Source organism: Monodelphis domestica, chromosome 1 (genome assembly GCF_027887165.1).
Source record: "Monodelphis domestica isolate mMonDom1 chromosome 1, mMonDom1.pri, whole genome shotgun sequence".
Lineage (NCBI taxonomy): Eukaryota > Metazoa > Chordata > Mammalia > Didelphimorphia > Didelphidae > Monodelphis > Monodelphis domestica.
In genome coordinates, this window is record NC_077227.1 from 259,389,282 (window position 1) to 259,415,090 (window position 25,809).

At 41.9% G+C, this 25,809-nt stretch overlaps 1 protein-coding gene across 3 annotated transcripts in view; it reads left to right on the forward strand.

The window, feature by feature from the left end:
• The window catches only part of DPF3 (double PHD fingers 3), a 437,118-nt gene extending 412,856 nt beyond the window's left edge, over nucleotides 1-24,262 (forward strand). For all 3 annotated transcript variants that reach the window (XM_056810706.1, XM_007472881.2, XM_001375890.4), the window contains 2 exons: nucleotides 5,898-5,979; nucleotides 7,623-24,262. In XM_056810706.1, coding sequence (XP_056666684.1) covers nucleotides 5,898-5,979; nucleotides 7,623-7,693 — 153 coding nt within the window. In that variant the 3' untranslated portion in view covers nucleotides 7,694-24,262. The remainder of the gene's footprint in view (nucleotides 1-5,897; nucleotides 5,980-7,622) is intronic.
• The last annotated feature ends 1,547 nt before the right edge of the window (nucleotides 24,263-25,809 follow it).

Sequence of the window (25,809 nt, forward strand, 5' to 3'; positions counted from 1 at the left end):
GATCATTTTCCAGAAACAGACTCTCAGAGAAATGAAGTGATTTGTTCAGGGTCACTCAAGAAGTGACTTTGAACTCAACTTCTCTGATTCTAAACTCTGTGTTTTGCACAAGTTTCTGCATGGAAAGGGCATTATGGAACAGTGATGGGCTGGATGGGATTCAGAAATAAATTCAGCCTCTCTTTCCTTTCTCTTAGAAGACAGGTTTGGAGGGCATTGGAGGTACTATTAAAACCATGTGGCAGAAGGACAGCTGGGTGGCCTAGTGGATTGAGAGCCAGGTTTAGAGACAAGAGGTCCTGAGTTAAAATCTGGCCTCAGACACTTCCTAGATGCCCACAGTCACTTCCTAGTGATGGTGAGCAAGTCACTTAATCCCCATTGCCTAGTGCTTACAGCCAGTACAGAATAATGATTCTAAGACAGAAAGTAAGGGTTTAAAAAAAAAAGAAAAAGCAAACACTTGAGAGGGGCCAGTGAGGTGACTGAGTGGATTGAGAGCCAGGCCTAGAGATAAGAGTTCAAATGTGGCCTCTGACACTTCCTAGCTGTGTGACTATGGGCAGGTCACTTAATTGCCTAGCTCTTATAGCCAATACACAATAATGATCAGGAGTTGTTTTGTTTCACAAACAATACATGACAGGGGCCAGCTGAGTGGATTGAGAGCCAGGCTTTGAGAAAAGAGGTCCTGGGTTCAAATTTGACTTCAGACACTTCCTATCTTGTGACTGTGGGCAAGTTGCTTAACCCTCATTGCCTTGACCTTACAGCTTTTCTGGCTTGGAACAGGTCAGGGAGTGGGAAAATCTGACATGACTACAGAAGGTCCTTTTGTCTTGTACAGTTATGGGACAAAAATTGTCCTCAAGAATAAGGATAATAACATTACCCCCTTCTCTTTATTACTACTCTCTAGTGGCTTTGCAGAGAGTTCAATTCCACTAAGTGAAGGGTTAAAAAAACCCCCGAAATCAACACATGACCAAAAAAAAGAGGAGGGCAAGAAGACTAGAGTCAGCATCCCCTCTTCCAGTTATCTTCTCCTACCTAAATTTTCAAGTGCTCTAGGAGGCAGTTAGTCTCATTAAAATATCTATGAGCAGAATCTGTTGGAATTTTGGACAGTTCCTAGTTGCCATTGACCCAGCAGTCTTACTGGCATGGATGAATCATAAGAAGGAAAGGAAGATCTGGGCCATACTCTGCACTGATGAAATAGGGCAGAGTGTCGGGGGAAGGTGCACCTGACTGCCCACCTTTTGGGGAGGCAAATGCAGTAAGAAAATCATTTCACCACCCCCTTCTTGGTAGTAAGTAATTTCATTTCTATAGCAGGTCCCACTGGCTTTTTAATTTCCTCCTCTCCACTCTCTGAAATTCTCTCTCTCTTCACCTCTGCCTCTTGGCTGCCCTGACTTCCTTCAAGCTCAGATCCCATCTTCTACAGAATGTTTACTCTGGTCCATCTTCTCCTCTTCCACCCCACTCCCCCCACCTGCTAGTGCCTTCCCTAGGAGATTACTTCTCATTTACTCTCCATCTGCCTTCTATATTCATAGCTATTTGTATGGATTTACCCCCTTTAGAATACAATTTCCCTAAAGGTAGGGACCATGTTTTTGCTTTTCTCTGTATCCGCAGTGTTCAGCAAACTGCCTGGCATAATATTAAATACATAATCTTTGATTGTTGACTTGCTTACTGGCTTGTTTGATGTCTCTTCTTTAGCCCCCTGCTTGGTTTCTTTCTTTCTTTCTTTCTTTCTTTCTTTCTTTCTTTCTTTCTTTCTTTCTTTCTTTCTTTCTTTCTTTCTTTCTTTCTTTCTTTCTTTCTTTCTTTCTTTCTTTCTTTCTTTCTTTCTTTCTTTCTTTCTTTCTTTCTTTCTTTCTTTCTTTCTTTCTTTCTTTCTTTCTTTCTTTCTTTCTTTCTTTCTTTCTTTCTTTCTTTCTTTCTTTCTTTCTTTCTTTCTTTCTTTTCTTTTCTTTCCCTTCCTTTCCATCTTAGAATCAATACTGTGTATTGGTTCTAAGGAAGAAAAGTGGTAAGGGCTAGGCAATTGGGGATTATTTGCCCAGGGTCACACAGCTAGGAAGTATCTGAATTCAAATTTGAACCCAGGACCTCTCATCTCTAGACCTGGCTCTCAATCCATTGAGTTACCTAGGTGCCCTCTCTCTCCCCCCTTCAATTTTTGTTTCTATCTTAGATCCTTGGATTTTGGTGCTCTGAGAAATTCTTATTCCAGTCTGACTCTGCTTGTTTTTTGTTTTTTTGCTTTGTTGACTCCCATTTTGGACCTTATCCCTCTTTCCAGAGGCAGAGCTTTTTCCTCCGCCTCCAGGATTGCCTTCTTCCCTGGAAGGTATCCTCATTTGAGGGGGATATGCTAGGTTTCATTATTAGGAGAGAGCCTTCTTACAGCCTACTGAGGAGGGAGAAAAAGGAATGATCCTCCGTGGGAGGAAAGAGACAGAAGTAGTTATGAAAAAAAGGGGAAGCTAAGAGAGAATTGGGGGAGGGAAAGGAAAATTAAGGATATTTTTTGTAAGCTTTGGAGTCACCCTAAATTATCTTCATTCCCTGCTGTTCAGCCAAGTGCAATGAGGGGGTAGCCACCCTTGGAGTTGAGGAACCCTGGTCTTCTCAAATATCAAGGTTGAGAAGCTTTCAAACACCAGATTGTTGGAATGGATCCTGACTCCTAGAGGTCATGAAAAAGTTCAATTAAACTCAAAAGCATTTATTAAAAACCTGTCTTTCCAGATTGATTTTTCCATTCCTTATTCTTTTACATGCTCCACATTGTAGCTTGCTGTACCCTGTACCCTGTACCCAACATTCTATCTCCCACCACTCACTGCTCCCAGTGTCAGGAATATTCATATACCTCATCTTGGAATCCCTAGCTCCATCCAAGGCTCAGCTCAAGTGCCACCCTAAGCAAGTCACGTAACCTTGTGTGCCTCAGTTTCCTCATCTGTAAAATGAATAAATAGAATAAAATAGCACCTTTTCTGAGTCTCTCAATTGTTAGAGCTCTTTTCCCTTTGAAATGACTTTGGGTTTACTTGATATATTTTTGTATTTATATATTTATCTGTATACATATTACTGGGGAGGGAGATAGCTAGATGGTGCAGTAGATATAGTACCAGGCTTGGAGTCAAGAAGGCTTGAGTTCAAATCTGACCCTATGCCACTTACTAGCTCTGTGACCCTGGACAAGCCATTTAATTCTGTTTGCCTCAGGTTCCTCTGTAAAGTGAATTGCAGAAGGAAATGGCTAACCACTCCAGTATCTCTGCTAATAAAACTCCCAATGGGGTCACAAAGAGTGGGACAGGACTAAAACAACTAAAAAATACATATTGCACCTTTCCTTTACTCCCTGAGTCAACTACAAGCTTATGGAAGCAAGGGCTCTTTTCATTTCTGTCTTTGTAAATGCTCTATCTGGCACAGAACCTGACATGTAGTGGCTACTACATTCTTGTTGAATTAAATTTTAACATTCAGGATATTGACTTAAATCCAAGATTTATTCTAAAGATTTTTCTATGTTGTTTTCTATGCTTTTGGTACTTGAACTGAGCTTTGGATGGAACTAGGGATTCCAAAATGAAGAGTAAGAGCATTTCTGGCATTGGGAATGGCCTCTGGTGGGAGATAGAATGATCTGTATGGGAACAACAAGTCAGAAAGTAGAGCATGTGAATGAGTAAGGAATGGAAAATCAATCTGGAAAGACAATTCCACCCCCCCTAAACCCTCGCCTTCCATCTGAGAATCAATCCTGTGTATTGATTCTAAGGCAGAAAAGCGGAAAGGGCTAAGCATTGGGGACTAAGTGACTTGTCCAGGGTCATACAGCTAGGAAATGTCTGAGGTCACATTTGAACCCAGGATCTCCCATCTCTAGGCCTGGTTCTCAAAAGACAGGATTTTAATAAATGCTTTCAAAGCTTTTACATGTCCTTGCTCCATAAGCTAGGCTTTGACTCTGATGGAAGCAAAGGTAGGGTCTGATACCTCACTCAACTTTGCAAACATTTATTTGCTCACCTGTCTGGGGGAAAGGGGGTTCTGAGACACTTGACGAGTCACTGGTCTGTAGCCCAAGGAATGAGGTCCATCTCTTGCTTGGGAGATCAGGTTTCCCGAACCTTAGTTGGGAGTCTTCCTTTTTGTCTAGCACTGCTCAGATCTTAGGGTGCCTCAGCTGCTGTCTTCCAGCATAGCTTGAGAGAAAGGAAGAGAGTCTTGGACCCTTGCTGGGCTTCAAGGAGATGAAGGGGAGGCCTTTCTGCATTTTCTCTCCATCCTGGAAAGCTGTTAAAGCTCAGGGTGCTTCTGGGATGGTTTTCCCAGTAGAGATCCTCTGGAATTAAGCTAAAGGACAGAGGCATTCCAGGCCTTAGAGGGACGCCTTGCTGACACTATATACTGGTGATGAGATCGATAAGAAATCCCTGAGAGCTTATTATAGGTCTGGCACTGTTTTGTGCACTGTGAAGGAGAGACACAGCATAGACCCATTCCTGATCTTATGGAGTTTATAGTCAAAGGTAGCACAGTGAGTAGAGTGCCTGGTCTGGAGTCAGGAAAACTCATCTTCCCACAGCAGCTTTGGGATTGGAGTGAGATTATGGTGAGTAGTTCGTGAAAGGTATGGTACGGGGGCAGACAGGTGGCACATTGGATAAAGTATCAGGTTTGGAGTTTGGAAGATCTGATTTCACATCAGTTAGACACTTTCTAGCTGTGGGACCATGTGCAAGTCACTTAAAGTTGTCTACCTCTGTTTCCTCATCTGTAAAAATAACCTGGAGATGAAATGGCAAACTACTTCAGTGTCTTTCCCAAGAACATTCCAAATAGGGTCAGGAAGAGTTGGATATAGCTGAAAAGATAGAACAATGACAATAATCTAGTGAATGAGACCATTTTATTAAGAAATCGGGTAGAGGCAGCTAGGTAACACACAGTGGGAGGATCTGGATTCAAATCTGCCCTCAGGCTCTTCCTAGCTGTGTGATCCTAGATAAGTCATTTGCCCCACTGCCTAGCCCTTGCTACTCTTCTGGCTTAGAACTGATACTAAGACAGAAGGAAAGGTTTTTAAAAAATCAAGAGTTGTGATTTCATTAGTATAGTGAACCTTCATTGCAGAGTCTTCTTCGAATGCTCAACAGTTCAATTTGGAACTATAACTTTAATTTCAAAAAGTTGCCTAAGATATAATTTTTTAAAATGTTGATAGAAGCACCAAGAGGTTGTGACTTTCAAAAGACTAGTATGTGTTAGAAGGAAGATTTGAATCCAGGTCATTCTAGCCTCAGAGTCACTCCTATATTCATTTCTCCAGACTGCTTGTAAGTTTTTCCAAATAAACCCATGATTTCCTCAGCATAGGGAGGTCTTCTGCACTGATGTCTGTTGCAACAGTCTTAGTTGCTGAGATTACTAAGAAGGCTAACAATTTGCCCACAGTAACACAACTGGTATGTATCAGAGGCAAGATTTGAACTCAGATTTTCTTGACTATGCCCAGTTGTCTCCCTAGGCTATGGAAACTTAATAACTGTAAGAGAATTTTTAAAAATTTATTTGAAAAATCTAGCTTTAGAAAAGGAGAGCATTCTGGTAGTTAACAGTCTGAATAAGAGCCTCTAGTGGCAGGTAAGCTCATAAAAAATGTCCAGGGGTTGTTGAACAGGACAATTTATTTGGCTCACAAGGTGAGTAGGTGAGATTAGAAAGGCAGATTAAAGCAGGATTTGGGTGATCATAATGAATAATTTGTAGACCCAAAAGATTAAATCTGTTCTTTCTCTTCCCCTCCTTTTCCCTCTTCCTTCTTCCCCCCATCTCTCCATCCCTCCTATATCCACCAGGACCAGCTACTCTTCTGTGATGACTGTGACCGTGGCTATCACATGTACTGTTTAAATCCCCCCGTGGCTGAGCCTCCTGAAGGTAACTGGCAGAATTTCCAAATTTAGGGCTATGGATGGGCACTTTATAGTGAAGTGGCCAATGAAAAATGACAGGTGAGGGGAAGAGAATAGAAAGGTTATCTAGTCCCCTGACACCTCTTTCCCAGGATTCCCTATGGGGATACTGAATCACTAGAGACACAGCTTCTCTGGACCAACCATCTCATTAGTTTAGAAAGCATTTTCACTTAAATCTGATTCATGTGCAAATCAAGATATCATCCTATGACACCATTGGTGCTCTTCAAAAATGAAGGATGAACAAGTGAGTGGTAGCAAATTAATTTTTAGAAAATAGAAACAGATTCAGAGACCGGAGACAATCTGCATATCCAGGAAAATGGGGTCCAGGACTACATGCCAGAAGACTGGATTGGTGGTTGAGGGGAGAAGTGTGGATTTGAAATCCAGAAGAAATATATTTTTCTTTGGACCTGTGGTTTTATCTGTATAAACAGCTCCCACTGTGGAAATTCCACCCTTACTTATTGCAAGTAGCAATTAGCTGTTATTTGGAGTGTTAGAGAGTTACTTGAGGCTCAGGAGAGTGACTCACCTAAGTTCACATAGCTAATATGTACCAGAGGATGGGTCTTCAACCTTGTTCTTTCTGATTCCAAAGCCAGTCCTTTCTCCATGACTAAGCTGTCTAAAAAGTAAAGCATTCTGCCCAGGTACTTTCTCTCTAAGTTAAACTATCCTAGGAAAATGAGGACAAATGTGTTACAGATTTAAGGGATCCTTAAATCTTCCTAAAATGCTATAGTTGGGGGAGGGAGTTTCAGAGACATTCCCTTTCCCTCAATAACTCTATTATGGCACTTATAAGAGATGCAGTGTGGAGAAGAGGATAGTGAGTTGACTTTGGAGCCAGGAAGACCTAGGTTCAAGAACATCCTGGCTCTTAGTGCCTCAGACAGCCTTCTGACACTGAATTGTGAAGTGCGAGGGCTTGATGAGCCCTTTTCAGGGCTTCTCACCCATCTTTGGTGCCCACCTGCCACCTAGCTCTCACTTGTGGCTCCAAGAAGCTGTAGCATGAGAGGTGGCCACACCTTGGTAAAACTTTCTAGGCAGATGGGTTAAACCAGGCTGAGAGTAACCAATAGATCTAAAACCCATCAGTGAATTAGGGGAGTGTATACCCCAATCACATGAAGACTTCCCCCAGTGGAATAGGCAGAGGAGAACAATTTGTTCTATTGAGCATAAAGACAGCTAAAATTGATGCTTTGGAGCACCTAGAGCATGGTCAGACATGGAAGATGGCAAGATCACCCTCTGCATCCTGGGCAATTGCCAGTCATCTTGACTTTTGTCTTGCCATTGGACTTTGATGGCTCCAGAAGAGAGTGAGGCTGATGAACTTGTGCAATTCTGCCTGACTTAAATCCATTTCACTCCTAAGTCATCACCTGTGAGGTCACTGGTCCTCTCTGACGAGGAAGAATGAACAACAGAAATTGCAGAGCAGGTACCAACCTACATTGGTGGAGGCAGTTTCCTCACTGGCAGTCCTCTATACTAATGAAATCACAATGTAAGTCCCTATCTTTATCATGACTTTCAGCCTGGGGTCAGGGCTAACACTGACACAATCTCATTTTTCTTTTCCTTGTCTAGGGAGCTGGAGTTGCCACTTGTGCTGGGAATTGCTCAAAGAAAAAGCGTCGGCCTTTGGCTGCCAGGCCTAGGGGGCTCCCCCAGGATGCAGGATGTCATTTGCTCCCATCGAGCTGGTATCAGCACACAATTTCTAAACTCAGACCAAGCACCCACACCCACACACCTAGACAGACCAACACAAAAGAAAAGAGTCACAGAGGGAAACACATGGACACTTGAAAACAAGAGGAGGTATTTCTTTGCCTCCTTGGGTAGGTTCCATGACTTCAGACAGCCCCCTCCTGGGTCTTATTGGAAGGAATTTATACTTTTCAAGAAAGAAAGCTCCAATTCCTCCCCCTGTTTTCTCTCTCCCCCACTTCCCCATTGAAATTTCCCTCCCTTTTGTCTGAGCATTGAAGCTTTCTCACTGGTTTCTGGGCTAAATGGAAGCCGTTCTGTGAACACTGAATAGTCATTCTTGTGCAGTCTAGTGTTTTATGTTCTCTCTGTTCCAAGAAACCTTCAATGATTCTCCAACCCTTTGCCCTCTCACTTCCCCTCTCCTCCCCCTTCAGTATTCCCACCAGGCAATGATGCCTTCCACCCTTTCACTGGTTCAAGAGGAACGATCGTGACTCATGACATGCCTCATTGGGAATTTCCTGGTCCCAAAGGGGTCATCATCCTGAAAATCTGAGTTGCCCCCAAACTGCCCTCAGAGACTGTATGTGAAAAAAGTTCTACTTTCCTGCTGCCCCAACTGAATATCCAATGGCATGGATAACCCCATGGGGTCCAAATCCACTAAATCAAACCATTTGATAGGAGAGTGGGGAAAAAAGAGCAGGGAGGAGAGAGAAAGGGGAAGAGCATGATGGTAAAATGTAAATGAAGTCTTGTGCTACCAACCAGTGTTTGCTGCTTGCTCCCTGACCAAGAGAAGCTTTGGAAGGGACCATGCTGTCTGGCTGATTTAGATTTAATCCCCTGCATTGAAGTATTTTTTTTTGGGGGGGGTAACCTAATTTAAGAGGCATTATAAGCATAGATTCTGGAGAGAAAGAGAAAGAAACTTTCCTTCTAACCAAACTTTTGGATCAGTTTTTCTTGATGGAACTCCAGGATGGTAGCGTGGAATACCAGGAGGCCAAGGTGATGCCTCTTTTCCTTAGGTGAGGGATAATAAGCCAAGTATATAGTTTGGCATTAAAAGCCCTCTCAGTATTGACAGTGTAAGTGGCACCAGGAGTGTTTTTTGCCAAGGAACTTTCTTAATCGTGACAGTATATTTTTTGCTGTGATAAATAGAAACATGACTCTTAGGTGAATCTTTTAGGTAGTAGATTGATGATCACTGGTCATATGAGAAGCAGGCTGATAAAGCAGATAAAGAACCAATTTCAAAGACAGGAGGTTCTGAGTTCAAGTCCTGCTTCTGAAACATAATGGTTATGGGATCCTGAGTTAGTCATTCAATGCCCTCAGGCAAATCTCTTTGAAAGAAAATAGAAGAGCAAGTGCAAATCAGCTTTAGTAAAGGGACTTTCCTAGCTATAAGTTCCCTCTACTCATGAAGTCACAAATCCAACCTCCCCTTCCTCCTCACACACACACAAAAAAAGCAAAGAATTAAAATCACGAGATTAAAAATAATGATTCAGAAGCATCAGTTTTGGAGATTCCTTGACTTTCAAATCTCCCTATGTGATTTTACTTTTTAAAAAATGAACTAGTACTTGAAAGTAGATGATGATCAGTTCATATTCTAAAAATGGTGAGAATTCTAAGATGGCCCCATGGGCTGGAACTTGTCAGGCTGCCTTTGAAATGGGGCAGCGGGTTTCTAGAAAATCATTTGCCCAAAGGGCAGGTCTCTGCAGTGGGGACCCTAGCGCATGCTCTGTTTCCCTGGTATCAGCTCCAGCTCCTTGGTCCAGCTCCTGACTACAAAGGCAGAGGTTATTTTTAGCCCACAAACTCCCCCAAGAAGCCCGCTGGGATTCGGGGTAGCTGGCCACTTCTGCTGCTCTGTTTGCTTTCGGATTTGGCAGGAGCTCACGTTTCCTGTGCTAATTGCTGGCAGTCAGTAAATCAAATGCAGCATGGGGGGTGGTGGGGGAGTGGGGAGCTGAGCATTTGGTCTTACCCCTTTCTGTAACCCACTCCTTTGGCTGAAGTGACCCATGACAAGAGACGTGGGTCATTTTCCTGCAGGAGAATGTAGGCAATGAGTGATTTACACACATGCATAATGATCTCATTTCAAAAGACTGTCCAGATGGAAATCCCACCTTCTTCCCAAGACATTTCCTTCTCCCTCCTGGAAATCCTACTTTGGATTATGAAGGACTGAGTATTTGTGAAGTCTGGAGGTGGTGTTTTGGAGGCTGACTTTGGCCACACGTGATTTGTTTGTTTTCCCCATTGCTTAGCTGGGAGAGTGAAGTTAGATGGACTATTTTCCGTCTCTGATGAGGATGACCCTTTCATTCTCTCAGGACACAAAGGGACAATGTTGCATGCTGCTGATGGTTGATTATCAAGTTTAAAAAACCATTCCAATTTGGTATTAGGGGAAAATTCCTTAAAATAATTACAGATGCCACAACTCCTTAAAATATTTATAGATATATACATATATGTGTGTGTACACACACACACACACACACACACCCCAAGCCCAAACCTTGGGACTCAGATCCTTGTCTGACAAATGAAGACTTTGGCGTCTACCTCTAAGGTCTTTCTAATATTCTGTGATTCTATAAAATCAGTTGACAGTGCAGGTCTCTTTGTAGTGTGCTCTGAAATCTGCTTGTCCTGCATCATTGCACACGACAAGGTTGTCCAGTATTCTGTCTGCAGGCACATTTGCTCTGATAGCATATGCTGAAAATATAGTTATCAAGTTTCCCAAGCTTATGAAAAATAACTCACCAGCAGTGACTGCCATAAGGAGCTGGATAGACCACATGACCAAGGATGCAAGAATCTGGAATGGGACCATCCTTAGAAGGTTGATGCATGCTGTTTCCCAGTTTTGCTATTTTCTTGAGGAAAGACCCCAGGAACCTCCTTTCATCTTATTGTACTTTATTTACCCATCTAGAAAGCAGGGATAGCAAAATTGAGAGTGGGAGTCCATTTTCTTCAGGATAATTGGAAGGTACCAAATTGGAGGCCCAGGAGCAGTGTAATTTAAGGGGAAGAATATTGGACATTAATTCAGGAGACTTGGGTTCCAATCTTAACTTTGATACCTCATAGCTTGATACCACTAAGTCATTTCATACCTCCACTCTGAAATTCCTTATCTATAAAATGGGCATAATCATACTTTCATTTGCTCCCTCATGAGATTAGTGTGAAGGGAAAGCTTTGTAAACTGAAATCACCCTGCCATTATTAGATGGCACCAAATATTGCTTAATCTGATTTTAAAGGGAATAAGCTAGAAAAATTTAATTTACCATCTCATTTGAGCCTTGGGGAGCGAAAAATTAAAATTTAGAGATGTACTCTAGTAGCTACAAAAATCTAGACTGCATCCAAAGTAACTTCCACTTTTACTTTCTTTGTGTAAGTATATTAGAGTCAGATGAAATGTGGTATAGTAGAAAGAACAATAATGGTTCTTGAGTCAAAAGATTTGAGTTCAAATCTTATCTTTGCTGAATACTGGTTGGATACTTTGGGCAAATCAATTAACCTTCTTAGGCCTCAGTATCCTCATCTATAAAACTGTAGGGGTTTGACTAGATGACTTTTAAGGTTCTTTACAGTGGATCAAAAATAGGTCAATAGAAGTTCAGTAATTATGGCAAGACTACACCAAAGATATCTTAGGTCTACCATGATGTATTTGTGAACTGAGTGGAGGGGGGATGGAATTTTAGAAGTGCAAGTTTGAATTTAGCCTCAATTATCAAAGTATTGTGACTTCAGGGAAGCAATCTTATTTAGTGGAAGAAAGTGTTGCTAAATTTGCAATTAGAGCACCTGGGTTCAAATCCTGGGTCTGCAATTTACTATAAACATGAGTGTATATGACTGCAGACAAGTCATTTAACCATTCTGGATCCAAGGTTCTTTATTTTTTAAATGAAAGCATTGGACTAGATGGCCTTTAAAGTCTTGCTTTTAAATCTGTGCTATGACCTCAATTAGAGGGCTAAGGAACTAAGGATAGAGGATTAAGTAAAGTGAGGAGGGAGAACTCAGACTAGAGAAATGCCATTGATTTAAGCAAATCTAGGCATAGCTGTGCCCCTAGTAGAAGACTCCATTAAGGGATATCAAAACAGCAAGAGATAGTCTTTAGGGACAGTTCAGAGATGCAGTGGATAGGGCACCAGACTGGAGTCAGGAAGACTCCTCTTCCTGAGTTTAAATCTGGCCTTAGACACTAGCTGTGTGACCCTGGGCAAGTCACTTAATCCTGTTTGCCTCATTTTTCTCATTTGTAAAATGAGCTGGAGAAGGTAATGGCAAACTACACCAATATTTTTGTCCCTCAAAGAAACGCCCCCCCCCCCATAAGAACTCATGAAGTCACAACCAAACATCAACAAAGATAGTCCTTAATTCAATAATATTACTGCCTGCCTGATTGCTTTTCCTGCCCTGACTGCTGCTTGCTGTTAGCAGGGAGCTAAACAGTAGGGTGAAGGGTAGCCATTCTAGCTCACAGAAAGGTTGATTTAAGAAGGATTTAAGAGACATTGAGTCCATCTCTTTATGCTGGAGGAAGCCCAGAGTGTTTTCTGCCTGCCACCCCAGAGCCCCATATTGAAGAGAAGGAAGGTAAAAAAAGATATATTTGAGTCCAACCCTCCAAATTCTTTTCTATCTCTGGCATTGTGTCAAAAAATGCTTCTAGACCTAAAATCAAGGCAGTTTGAGGCAAGCATTCAATATGGAAAAGTGAAAAGAGCATTGGGGCTGAATTTAGATGACCTCAGGTTCAAATCCCAGCTCTGCCACTTATTACCTGTGTGACCGTGGGTAATTCTGAACCTCAGTTTCCTCATCTATAAAATGAGAGCTTTGGACTAACTGACCGCTGACATTTCTTCTAGCTCTATGATTTAGAGAAATCAATTCACTTCTGTGTGGTTCCAGTTTGTCTTTTTTGAAAAATGCATTATTTATTTCTTTAATATTCTTTTTTTTTTTAATTTTGAGTTCCAAATTCCTTCTCTCTCTCTAACCCCTCCCATACCTACTGAGAAGGCAAACAATATGATATCAGTTATACATGTGGAACCATGCAAAACATATTTCCATATTAGCCATCTTTCAAAAAAAAAGAAAGAGAATTATATTTCAGTTTGCACTCAGAGTTCATCAGTTCTCTCTCTGGAAGTCAATAGCTCTTTTTTTTTATCATGAATTCTTTGGAATTGTCTTGGAGCATTGTATTGCCAGGTCTTTCCCAGCTGATCATGTTAGGATTCCATTTTTCCCGCTGATAAATTGGGACTGTGGACTAATCAGTGGTCCCTTTTAGCTTTCAATCATGTGACTAGAAGTGGTTCTCTTGAACCTGGCTGCCCTCTCTTCTTTCAGAGTTTGAGTTAAAATGTTTTAGAACAAAAATCCTCATCTGGAGCTGAGTACTGGAGGTGGAAATGGCCCAGCACCACAGGGTCCTCTCTTTGTCACTAGATCAGGTAGAGTGGGCAGGCCACAGCAGGAAGAATAGCTTCCCCCAAGAAGTTTCATTCTTTTGACTCTTGCCACATTGGCGGCTGTGGGTGGGTGGAAGGGAGGGTGGATGCCATCAGAGCCTTGGGAAGATAACAGGTTTTAAGGATGGGGGAGGGTTTGGATTTCACAGTGATGGCTTCATGATACCCTGGAGAGTTACATTCATGGTGCATTTTAGTCCTCCTGCTCTGAACACAGCACGGTTCCTTTCAACCCCTCCCTTCTCTCTGGTGCAGAGATTGGAAAAAAAAAAGGTTCAAATATTTTAAGGAAGAAAAATGAGATGATTGTTATTAGTCTTTCTACAGGAGCAAGTTTGGGAAGTCAGAGTTTGTGTTTTGTTATTGATGGCTGTTTGGGGAAAACATTATTTGGAGTCTTAATTTTTTGTGCTCAGATGTGGTTGCAATACATCTGTACTACTATAGTTGGTTCTCTTCACTACAGTTTAGGGAAGGGGTATTTATGGGATGGAGGGTGATTGAAGGAGGATGACTGGGAAGGTGGGTAACCATGAGTACACTTCATATGGGTAGCAGTAGAATAGGTCAGGGATGCTTAGCCAGGAGAAGAAAAGACTCAGGGGAACCATTGTCACTGTCTTCAAGTCTTTGAAGGGTGTCAAATGAAAAGGAGATGAAACTTATTCAATTTGGCCCCAGAGGGCAGAACTAGGAGCAACAAGAGCAAGCTGCAAAGAAGGGAATTTAAGCTTGGGCTGGAGAATTCTGGGTCTACAACTTACTTATGGCAAGATTTGCTTTTCTAGTGTGAAGGGGACTGAGGTCTCTTTGTTGTTGTTCAGTCATTCTTCAGTCTGATTCTTCATGACTCCATGAGGCATAGCATGTCAGGTCCTTCTATCCTCCACTATCTCTCAAAGTCTGTCCAAGTTTATATTCATTGCTCCCCTGACACTATCCATCCATCTCATGCTCTACCATCCCTTTCACCTTTTGCCTTCAATCTTTACCAGTATCAGGGTCTTTGGCATGAGTCGTGTCTTCTCATTATTTGGCCAAAGTATTTAAGCTCCAGTTTCAGTATTTGGGCTTCCGGGGAGGAGTCTGAATCCCTTTCTTTAAGTATTGACTGATTTGATCTCCTTACTGTCCGAAGGATCCTCAAGAATCATCTCCTCCAGATCCAGGCTAACCTAGTTTTGATTGCAGAGTTCTGTGACTGAAAAGTTTACACATAGATCTACTTTAGATGCTCTCACTGGCAGCTTTACTTAAGTGGAGAACAAAACTTCTCTCTCATCTCATCTTTGAGTTGTCCTAGGGAATAGAGGAAAGATCTGAAAGCCAATTGAGAGTAAGAAGGTTCACATTCGTAACCTGGCTCTCCTATTGATGACCCCCCTCACTACTCAAGGTTTCCTCATCTATAAAATCAGGGGACTGGAGTTGATGAATTCTAAGGTCTCTTCCTTTTCCAAAATGTTATAGGCCTATCTTTCTAGGACTCTGCATTACACACAACCCTACCTCTTCTGCTTGCCAACTTAGGGCCAAGATCTTCTTTTAAACCCTTACCTTCTGTCTTTGAATCAATACTAAGTATTGATTCCAAAGCACAAGAGTAGTAAGGGCTAGGTTAAGTGGGGTTAAGTGACTTACCCAGGGTCACACAGCTAGGAAGTGTTGGAGGCCAAATTTGAAGTCAGGATCTCTTGTCTCCAGGGCTGGTTCTCTATCCACTGAGCCACCTAGCCGCCCTTCAGGGCCAAGTTCTAATGATGCTATAGGGACACTTTGAAAAGATCCCTATATTATCTTTAAGTATCATGCTCTAATATTGGCAGTCCATTTCTTCTTTCCTTGAATCCCTTTACTCTGCCCTTCCATGTATCATAGTTCTTGAATCATTACTGTAAAGAGCCAGTTGAGTCCTGGAGCCATTGCTAACAAATGGAATTGCCATTATGTTTCCTTCCGGGGTCCAGTGCCACAATAATGCTAACAAATGGAGTTTCCATCTGTGACCCTGATACAGTAATATCATCTAGGGTTTGATAGCATCTTTCAGCTTGACACAATGTATTTGTCAAGTCTGGGGAAGGGTGATGGTAGAAAGTAGAAGGAAAGAATAGGGAGAGAAGGGTGGTGAGGCAATTTTCTCTTAGTCATTGAGGTGACACAATTTTTCTATATGTAGAGATGCTTGGGGAAGACTTGGACCCCATGTTATCCTATCCATAATAGGGGCTTAATAAATGCTTTTTGAATTAAGGGTGCATATCTAATCTTCCTAAAATAAAATTCTGATGTTCAACTATAGCTTAGACACAGGGAATTAGCAGCATTCAAGAAAATGCTATTAGTTCTGGGAATTTTAATGGAAGAAAAACATTTAAGTAAAAAAAGAAGGAAAAGCAGGATTATTCAAATCCTTTATCTAGAGAATATGGTTCTAGATTAAAGTGTACTTCAATACCTTCCCCCCAATGCTATTAGCCCTGTTCTGGAGTCAATTAGCCCATGAGTTTGTCTCTATCTTTTGCCCTTCAGTGGGTATAGAAGGGACTGAAGCTATTAAAATTTTTTTGAGGCTCCACTATACAAAGGTTCTACCACTACAGTGTCACTAAAACAAGGTAGGTAGAACTGTCCCTTTCTTCTACTTCTACTTCTCCGTTCTGGCTCTATGTGGCTTTGTTGTGGCTTCTTTCCCTCTTCATCTCTGTCCTATGTGTTCATTTTAACCCAATTTCCCCTAAATGTCAATGATAGAGAACATAGAATGATTTGGCTTGTGGCTTTCTAGGGATGGGCCTGCTCATTTCATTTAACCATATGTCCTTCCATTTGAAAATTATCATCCTTCAGAGGAGCTCAACTGTATTTGGGCTGAGGAAAAAATGCTCAGCTCCATTTATGGAATTTTCAGAGCTCAGTGACCTCTGTGGATCTGGCCACAAACCATAGCCATCAGCATCCAGAGGAGAGAACCAGAAGGGCTAAATAAGTCCCTCGCAATAGAGATGGCACTTGATCTCTCAACTTCAACTTTCTCATATGCCACATGAGCAGTTTAGATGAACTTCTGACTTTCAACTTTATGAATCTAGATTTAGTGCAATTGGGGAAGAGAGCTGATTGTAGAGTCAGGAAATCTTGGGTTCTAAATCCATCTCTCTATATACTGACTGTAACCCTGAGCAAATCTCAGTGCTCTAGGAAGCTCCCTAAGACTTTACATTTCAGAGAAGGTGCTGACATTGATTAGTGGAAGGGGATCTCTCATCTGGGAGTTACTCCCTATAACACTGAAACCACAGTTCCAATCCCCAGATGTATCATCTTCCATTGGGTTCAGTTGGGTGGTTGCCCATTCTGCTCTTCCAGCTATGGGGAAGAGATGTGCTCAGAGTGTCCCTGGGAACTCTCAGAGGGGAAGAAGAATATTGATTCCAAGTGGGCTCTGGCCATCCGTATTCAAGCTGCCTTCACAGATTTGTTATCTTTAAAGGAGGAATTGGGTACTATTTGGATTCTGTGAAAAGGAGATTTTTAAAGATTGTGGAATGGATAAATTCCTAGCTAAGAAGTGTCCTGTGGCACATGCCAGCTGGTGTAACCCCTTCAGTCTTGGGGTTTTTACCAAATTGGCTAAAATAGGAAATAAAAATGAGACAACACTAAAGGAGAATGCTAGAGATGACAATGTGTATTAGAGGATCATAAAATCATAAGTTTAGAGCTGGGAAAGATTTCAGAGGCCATCTATTTCATCCCTAAATTTTACAGATGAGGGAACCAAGGCCCAAGGACATATCCAAGGTCACATAAGGGTATATCCAGCCTTGAGTCAACTCATTCCTTGCCTCCCTGCTTCAGTTTCTCCTTCTCTTTGTTTCCTGCCCCTGGCAAAAAGCTTTGATTTGCTCTGCCAGTGACCTTGCAATCAAGATATGCCAAGACTTTCCCACTCCTCTGCCCCACCAGAGGGCCAGGGCCTTGCCAAGGAAAGGAAATGTTTGTGCTGATGGCTATGTTTCCCAGTGCTGGTCAGAGGACAACAGGAGCTGGGGCTGGCAGGCAGCCAGAGCCCTCTTGGGCAGAGATATAATTACTAATAATGACCTCCAACTCAGGCAGCGACTGAAATGGCTGTTCACGACAGGCACCAACCGTAGTCTGGTTTGTGTAATGCAAATAAATACTGTTGGTGTATGTGTGTGGCTAGGGGAGGAGAGGGAGGGCTGGAGAAGGAGGGGAGAAGGGAGGATGAACACATGCCTTTCAGAAATGGAGGCAGTCTCATGGTGCCCCAGAGACCAGTAGCATCAACCTCACCAACTTCCTGGTAATCCTTACAAATCACTGCATCTCATTTTTTTTCCTCCATGCATCTGACTATCATTAGTATCGATATTATTAATATTGATTTTTGTAATAAGCACACGACTACACTTTCAACTCATTTATTTTCCTGACTGAAATGAACTCTGTGTTGATCTAGAGTAGGAGGGACAATCTGCCCCAAAGCTGGGAAAGAAAACCCTTTCACTCCCTTGCTCTCCCCCACACAAATCATGCCAACGCTTAGTAACACAAAGATGATGCTTCTGCCTCCCTCAGGCTTTTTGATCCTCTCTCAAGTCTGAGACAGGACAATGGCCAAGGAGGGGCATTCCATCGGACATTTTGTTTCTGGAAAGACATCCATATCCAGGATTCCCTACATTCCTTGACCTCATGATTAAATTTCTTGGGGAGAAGTTTGATAGTAGCCTGAACCCAGAAGCCAAAGAACTGAATCTTCTTTTTAATTTTGTACTCATAGGGACTCTAGAGCTTGGGTTTGGACTGGATTTTCTAATCTACTTTCTCCATTCCTTTTTAGTGGCTTACTTGCTTAAATAGAACTCTCCCCTCCCTCTTCTTCCTCCTTCCCTTCCCCTTCTTTTCTTTCCTTTTCATCCCTCCCCACCAACTCTACTCTTTTGCTCTTCCCCTCCTCTCCCCTCTTTCTTTTCCTCCCTTCTCCTCTCCTTCCCCTGCCCTCTTCCTTTTCCTCTCCCTCCCGATCTTTTTTCTTCTCTTCCCTTCTCCTCTCCTCTTTCTTCCTCCCATCCCCTCCTCTCCTCTCTATGTACCAAACAAAAAATTAGATTCTAAATGCTAACGGGTACAAAACAAGCAAAAGATATATGCCTTGCTCTCAAGAAACTAGCAATGTAACTAGAGAATCCCAAATCACATTCTGGGGGGGAGAAATGAGAGGTAATTGATAAACTTGAGCAAGTGAATAATCTGGGCTGCATAGATTAGTATAGGAGAATGAAAAGTTAATGGCCCTAGTGACAAGGTTGGTATAAATCAATAGATCGGCCTTATTTAATGTGCAAGATCAATAAGAAATTTGGTTGGGAAAGAATACAAGTCACCAGGTAATATAAAGCAGGGTAACAGTTAATGAAGAGAGCTCTCCCACTCCGGGGGCATCTGTGCACCTCCATTTAGGGAAGGAAATACAGGGATCTTCAGTGCTAATCAACCAACCTACTAATCTGCCCAGTCACCTGCCCACTCTGTGTCACAATGTCACTTGCTTGATAAATACAAAATTGATACATTGAATAAAAATATTTGGCAGAACTTCAGCAAAAGAGGCTTTAAAAATACAAGTTTAAATTTGAACCACAACAGACATTTCTAAAGAAAACAAACAAAAAACTATAATCTTATGGGCTCATAGAATTAGAGTGACAAAGAATCTTAGAAGTTGTTGAGTCCAACCTGTTTTTCAGATGAGGAAACTGAGGCATAGAGACATTAAATGACTTGACCAAGACCACAGATAGTAAAATTTTGAGGCAGAATTTGAAATTAGTTATTTCTGAGCTACAAGTCCAATGGTCTAACTTCTACACCTGGCTTTTGTCTGGCTCTGATTCTTCCTTTCAAGTTTTTAATCCAGTAGAACCCACTTGATTCTCTATTCAATTAAATTCTAATCCACAAGTTGTCTGCTATGTGTAAGACTGTGATGGACAGAGGAGATGTACTGATAGATTACTGAGAAGGCTCAGCTAGAGCCTTCTGCTGAGAACCAAAATGGCTCCACCTGGCTGGATTATACACACAGTACTCAATTGTTGGGGTGGTGGTGGTCTTTATACTACAGTTTCAGTAAATTTCCAATTGTTATACCATTATCAACCAGGTCATTTTCTGCTCATCATTCTCCTAGGAGGCCCAGATGCTCTTTGAATTAGTTAATTAAATATTTGATATTTCTCAAAATCAACCCTGCCGTGAAACTATGAGCCTTAATTGTGATATCATTAGGATAGATTTGGGGATATGATGACTAGCCCAGTAAACTCAGGAGATGGATTGGAATCTGGATCAGTGACCAGAGTGGTTTCCATCCTTCTAAGCAGGAAAAAACAGAGCTCAGCTAATTTTTTTGTGGTTCTGATTAACATATTCAGTTTTTTCTATGAAACCCGCCCCCCCCAACAACAACAAGCAACACACTGAAAAGTCAAACTCTGAATGGTTTTGAGAGATAAAGGATCATCACATTAGAAACATCTATCCAATAAAATGGAAATTCATCAGTTCAAGAGATAGAGAGCTTTCAAGGCACTGGCCAAGAGAATCAAAGTCTAAAATTAATACTTTCCTTTATACTGGGTCCTACTGATGTGTTCTGATTGACTTTTCCTTATTGGTGGTGAAATGTAAGGGAACACAGTGGTCCCATCCAGATGCCAGCTGGAGAAAGCAGAGAGGGAGTAATCAAGAATGAGAAGATAATCATCTCCATCAACTAAAAATGGGGACTGATTGTTTAAAGTCAACTTTCTTCAAGCTTTTGGTTCCCAAATCAAAGCCAGATTTCTGCTCCCATCCTTCTCCCTAAGATAATGCAGGGAGTTTGTCTAGTAAGATAACATTTTGGGGATAGGGTGAGGAAAGCAATTAAGCATGAATATGGGGGCTTACACAGGGACCACTTACACGTAGGAATCCAACATGAATCTCTCTTTGGGAAGGTACATTTGGACTGTAATGAAGGCAACCTCCATTTAGAGACCACAGACTTGGAACAGAAGGGACCTTAGAGGCTATCTCGTCAAGTCCTTCTTCATTTTATAGATGAGGAAATGAAGGTTAAGTGATTTGCCCAAGGTCACACAGAAGGTGAATGACTGAGATGGGATTTAAATCTAGATCCTCCATTTCCAGAGCTAGTTTTCTTTTCATTGTACCATACACAAAGGCTTGCAGTCAAAAGAGTTATAAAGAGACTCTTCAAATGCCCTAGCTTCCAAATGGCTCTCTGGACAAGAAACATTCTGTTTTTCAGTGTGTGAGGAATCTGGAACGTGTGATTCTTGATGATAACCCTGATTTTAAAAGTTGACAGCCTCAGAAGAGTTGAGAGCAAAAATGCATCCTGGGTTTTGTTCAGCTTCAAATGTTTGAAAGCAAGTTGGCAAGATTGTTTGGATCTAAGAGCTCTGGCAGGTTTTTGCCAGCCTTTTTTTGAAAGGCCCAACAGCACCCTTACTCTTTGTGGAGGAGGACTGGGGAGAAGGACACTTGATTAGAGCCATGTGCATACAATATAGGCAGCCCTGATCCCTAGAGGTCTAAAGACAGAGGCAGAAACTCATTCTTCAGGCTGTGGAGGCTAAGATGCAGAATTTTAGGGCTGGAATGGGCCTTGGCAATCACTTTGTGTATTGGAGTTCAGATTAGAGAAAAAGATGACATCTGCCTCTTTTCCATTCCAGTGCATTCACAGATGCACTCCTAGGTTGTGGAATAACAAACCTGAACAATAAATAGTGACTCAGACATTTTCCTAGCCATATGCCTTATTGATAATAATAGCTAACAATTATATAATGCTTTGAAGCTTGTCAAACACTGTAGATGTGCATTATCTTGGTTTCTCCATTAGGTAGACATATTAGGTAGGATTATCCCCATTTTGCAGATGAGAAAACAGATTCAGAAAAGTTAAGTGACTTATCCATGGTTACTCAGTTGTCTAATGCTGGAGGAAGAATATGAACATAGAATTCTCCTATTTGATGCCCACAACCTCCTGTCATTTTAGTCATGTCTGACTCTCCATAACTCCATTTGGAGTTTTCTTGACAAAGATCCTGGAGTAGTTTGCCATTTCCTTCTCCAGCTCATTTTACAAATGAGGGAACTGAGGCCTACTGTGTTAAATGACTTGTCCTGGGTTACATTGCTAGAAAGCGTCTGAGGCTGGATTTGAACTTGGGTTTTCCTGACTCCAGGCTTGGTGCTCTATCCATTGTACCACCTAGCTTCCCCCACTATACCATATTGCATTTCAGACATAATAAGAAACCAGGGGCCAGAGAAGTTGTGACTTTCCAAATGGCATATAACTGGTTATTTATTGTCAGAGGTTGGACTAGAGTCCATGTCTCCTAAGTCTACCTACATAGAATATGTATAATATGCTTTTCCCTTCAACTCCCAACCATTCCCAATTTCATAGGCTAAGGAAGAAATGGGTTAGGCGAAGGGACAATAATTTTAACTCCAGTCTTTGTCAAAGTCTCCTCTACGTCCTAAATAATACAATTTATTCCTCCCTAAAAGCAAACAACATTGTCTTCCTTTTTCAGTTGCTTAAGTCTTCTTGCATCTCTCCCCTGGGAGAGCCATTGCCTAGAACAGCTATGGCAAGGGCTTCCTTGGTACCTCATGGCTGGCATGGCCTCGAGTAGCTCTCAAGGCCATGGTCCTCCTGTGTGAAAGGAATCTTAAAAAGGATGAGTTCCCAACTCTGGTTCCATGTGGATGAAGGGTTGGTGGAGCCTATTCTTTTCACTTGAATGAATGTCATGAGCATGTCCCTGTAGGTGCCAGAGCTCTCAGGAAGACCCCAGAAGGCCATCCAAGCATTAAAGCTTTGCTTTTGGAAGACTGAGCACAAGAGAAAGACGCCAGTAGAAGGGGACATGGGAAAGTTTATTCTGTTGGTGTCTGGTTCCTCACCCCATCACCAACCTTCTTGGTTCTAGCTGAAAGGGACCAGGAGTGGAGAAAGGAAGAAAGAAGTAGCTCCCTTCAGCCTTGAAGGTGGGAAAGGAAAATGAAAGCTACAGTGTTTCCTTTAGTTTTAAATTTTCTTCCTGTTTAGGCTTGGCTATGAACACCAAGTTGCCTTTTGCAGGAAACGTGCATCCCTTGCCCTCTGGAGCTGAACCTTTGGGAAACATACAGGGCAAATGCTGACAACAGATTTTGTGAACTTAATGAAGAGAGCAATTGATTTGGGAAACTGAGCATTGCTGTGGACAGTAGATATTTGCTCCATTTGGTCCTCTCCAATTTCTCACAGATTAAAACAAACTCCCAGGACTCTCCTAACTTGGATTTTTTCTTTTAGGTGTAATGTGATTGTAGTGTGGCTCTGTATAGTGTGTGTACTACTTTGATTCCTGTGTCTTATTAAGAGGCTCTTTCCTGCTCTGTCTTATACTCGGTCTCCTAAACGTGTCATATTTCCAACATTTTTTATGGTTCATGACCTGAAAAATGACATGCCAATTTTGAGCTCTCTGAAGAAGTATTGAGACGGCCCAGTATTTTAGCATTGGAAGAAGGAGTGGCCAACATCTTCTGATACTTTCATCTCTGGTTCTACTTCTTCCCAGAGAACCAGCTCCTTATTAAAAAATTTCCAGGAAAATCAACAGTTTGGAACCAGCTGACACCTGTGTTCACTACTTAGCAACACGGGACCTGCAGAGTGCTTGCCTCTCCTAGTGGTTCTCTTGGAGTTGTAACTAGGAATTTTCAGGCTGTGGGCTAGTACACAAGTTTTGGAAGGCAAGTAGCCCAAAGCTACCTCCAGTTGAGGGGAGAGAGGGTTGGAAGGGAATGGGATGGGACAGGGGAGAGTTCAGCTGAGGGCTACGAGTGCTATCAGCACCTTCTAAATTCAGTGTTCTCTAAATTCTGCTCCCTGGGATAAAGCCCTAGTTACTCTACTCTAGTTATGACTCTGGATTCTCTTTATAGCTAAAGAAGGCAATCTGTTCATTAAATAGACTGGCCTAGGGGTATCTCCCAAGAATACAATTTTTTCCTCCTTGTCTGGTGGGGTACTTTTCTACCTTTTTTAAAAAAAACTACCTATAGGAGTTCTCACTTGGAGAAAAGAAGCCCATATATTGTCTCAGAGAGAGAGAGGGAGAGAGACAGACAGACAGACAGACAGACAGACAGAGACAAAGATAGATAGAGACAGACAGACACAGAGAGACAGAGATAGACAGATAGAAAGACAGATATACAAAGAGAGATTGAGAGAGAGAAAACAGTCAGAGAGAGAGAGAGAGTTGGAGAGAAAAAATGGTGAGAGAAATTATGAGAAAGAAAGAAACTAAGGGAAAGACACAAAGAGAAGGAAACAGAGAGAGAGCCAGAAAGAGGGAGAGGCAGAGATAGAGACTGAGAGAAATTAAGGGAAGAGAGTAAAGGAGAGATTGAGGGAGAGAGAGAACAGTCAAAGAGGCAGAGAAAATTTGAGAAAAATTAATAGAAAGAAAGAAATTAAGACAAACACAAAGAAGGAAACACACAGAAAATGGTAGACAGATAGAAACTGGGGAGAGAGTGGGGGGAGAGAGAGAGAGAGAGAGAGAGAGAGAGAGAGAGAGAGAGAGAGAGAGAGAGAGAGAGAGAGAGAGAGAGAGAGAGAGAGAGAGAGAGAATAGGAAGTGAATCATTGGATCATTTGTATTTGGGACATCTTGGCTTCACAGTACCTCCTTGGAACCCTACACACTCAAGAGACTGTGTTACAATTACCCCCATGCTATTGTTAGTATTTTGTCCTGTGGTTGGTTAGCAGTATTGACTACCTACCTAAACTAATATTTTGTCTGCATCTTAGTAAGTGTATAAATGAATAAAGGTCTTTAGAATTAATTTGTCCTCTGACTTTTTTTAAACTAAAGAACTTTAGCTTCAAATAAGAAGTGATTTGGTGGAAGGGGGTTAGGTTCTTTTTATATGTGTGTATGCAGTATGAATGTTGTATCAAACAGCTGTTGGGGGAAGAGGTATTCCAGAAACTGGTTTTGACAACAACAGTTCTGTCCGAATTTTTCCTTGTTTATGGGGCACAGATCCCTTCATACAAAAGGGAGCAAAATCCCAGGTACACCACTGAAATTTCTTACTTAGCAGGTTCTAGGCCCAGGCCACTTGATCCATTTGCTATGCTAAAGGAATCGGTCTAGACCCAGGAACCTGGGATCCCAAGATCTTCAGTAGAGGACCTCAACCTAGAACACAACCTAACTGGATATGTAGGAGCTAGAAGTTTTAGTCATCTTAAGAGCATTAACTGGCCTTTCTTTGTCTTAATAGACATTGAGATATAAAGTCACAATATGTAGAGAGTACCATCTTGGTAGACATGTCTCAACCAGGTTGAGGGTAACCAATGGGGCTCAAACCTCTTAGTGAATCTACCCAAAGCATGTGAAAACTTCCCCTGGTGGAATGGGCAGATGAGAACAATTTGTTCCAATGGTCACAAAGGTAGTTGAAACAGACAGTATGGAGCACTTAGAGCTTAGTCAGACATTGAAGATGCCAGTGTCTTCCACTGCATCCTGGGCCATCACCAGTCATCCCACTTTTGTCCTGCCTCCTGGACTTTGATGATTCTGGAAGAGAAAGTGAGGCTGATGTCTGTGCAACTCTGCCTTACTTAAATCCAATGAATGCTTCAGTCAAGACATCATCCCATGATGTCTTTGGTTCTCTTCAAAACCAATGGATGAACAACAACAGAGTGCCACAATGCCCATGTGTTGGGCATCCTTAGAAGTCTAAGGAAACAGAATCTGGGGGGGAAGGATAATAAAAACAAAACCAAGAAACAGACATTTCTAGGAATACTTTTGAGTCTTCAAGAGGCTTTAGCCATGTGGTATCATTTGGGTGTCACAACAAGGTGAAGTGGGTATGATTATCATTATCACCCCCATTTTAAAGATGTAGAAACTGAATTGAGAGAAGTTAAATAATTTGCTCAGGGTCACATAAGTAACAAATATTAGAGGTAGACTTTGATTCTGGAACTTCCTGATGCCAGGTTCAGCAGACTAAACTTGTCAGCATCCCTGGGCCCTTTGACCCTGGATCATTCCATCTCTCTGAGTTCCTGGTTTCCTCATCAGTGTAAATGAAAGATAGCATGATCTTTAGGGGCTTCTAGCTTAAATCATCTGTGATTATATGAACTCTACTTAGAGGTCCAACTCCTTTACTTCTCCCTCAGGCATAGCAGGGGTGTCCCAATAGGTAGAAACCCCATCAAAAGGCCTTTACACCACTTTCAGAATCTGCTGTACAACTTGATAGTTGGCATCACATCTCCCCCACAACCCCTTTAGTTAAGGGCTCTATCTTGTATTCTGAGCCCCGCTTTAAGGGGGGGGGGAACAACAGAGAGTCTCCAAGGC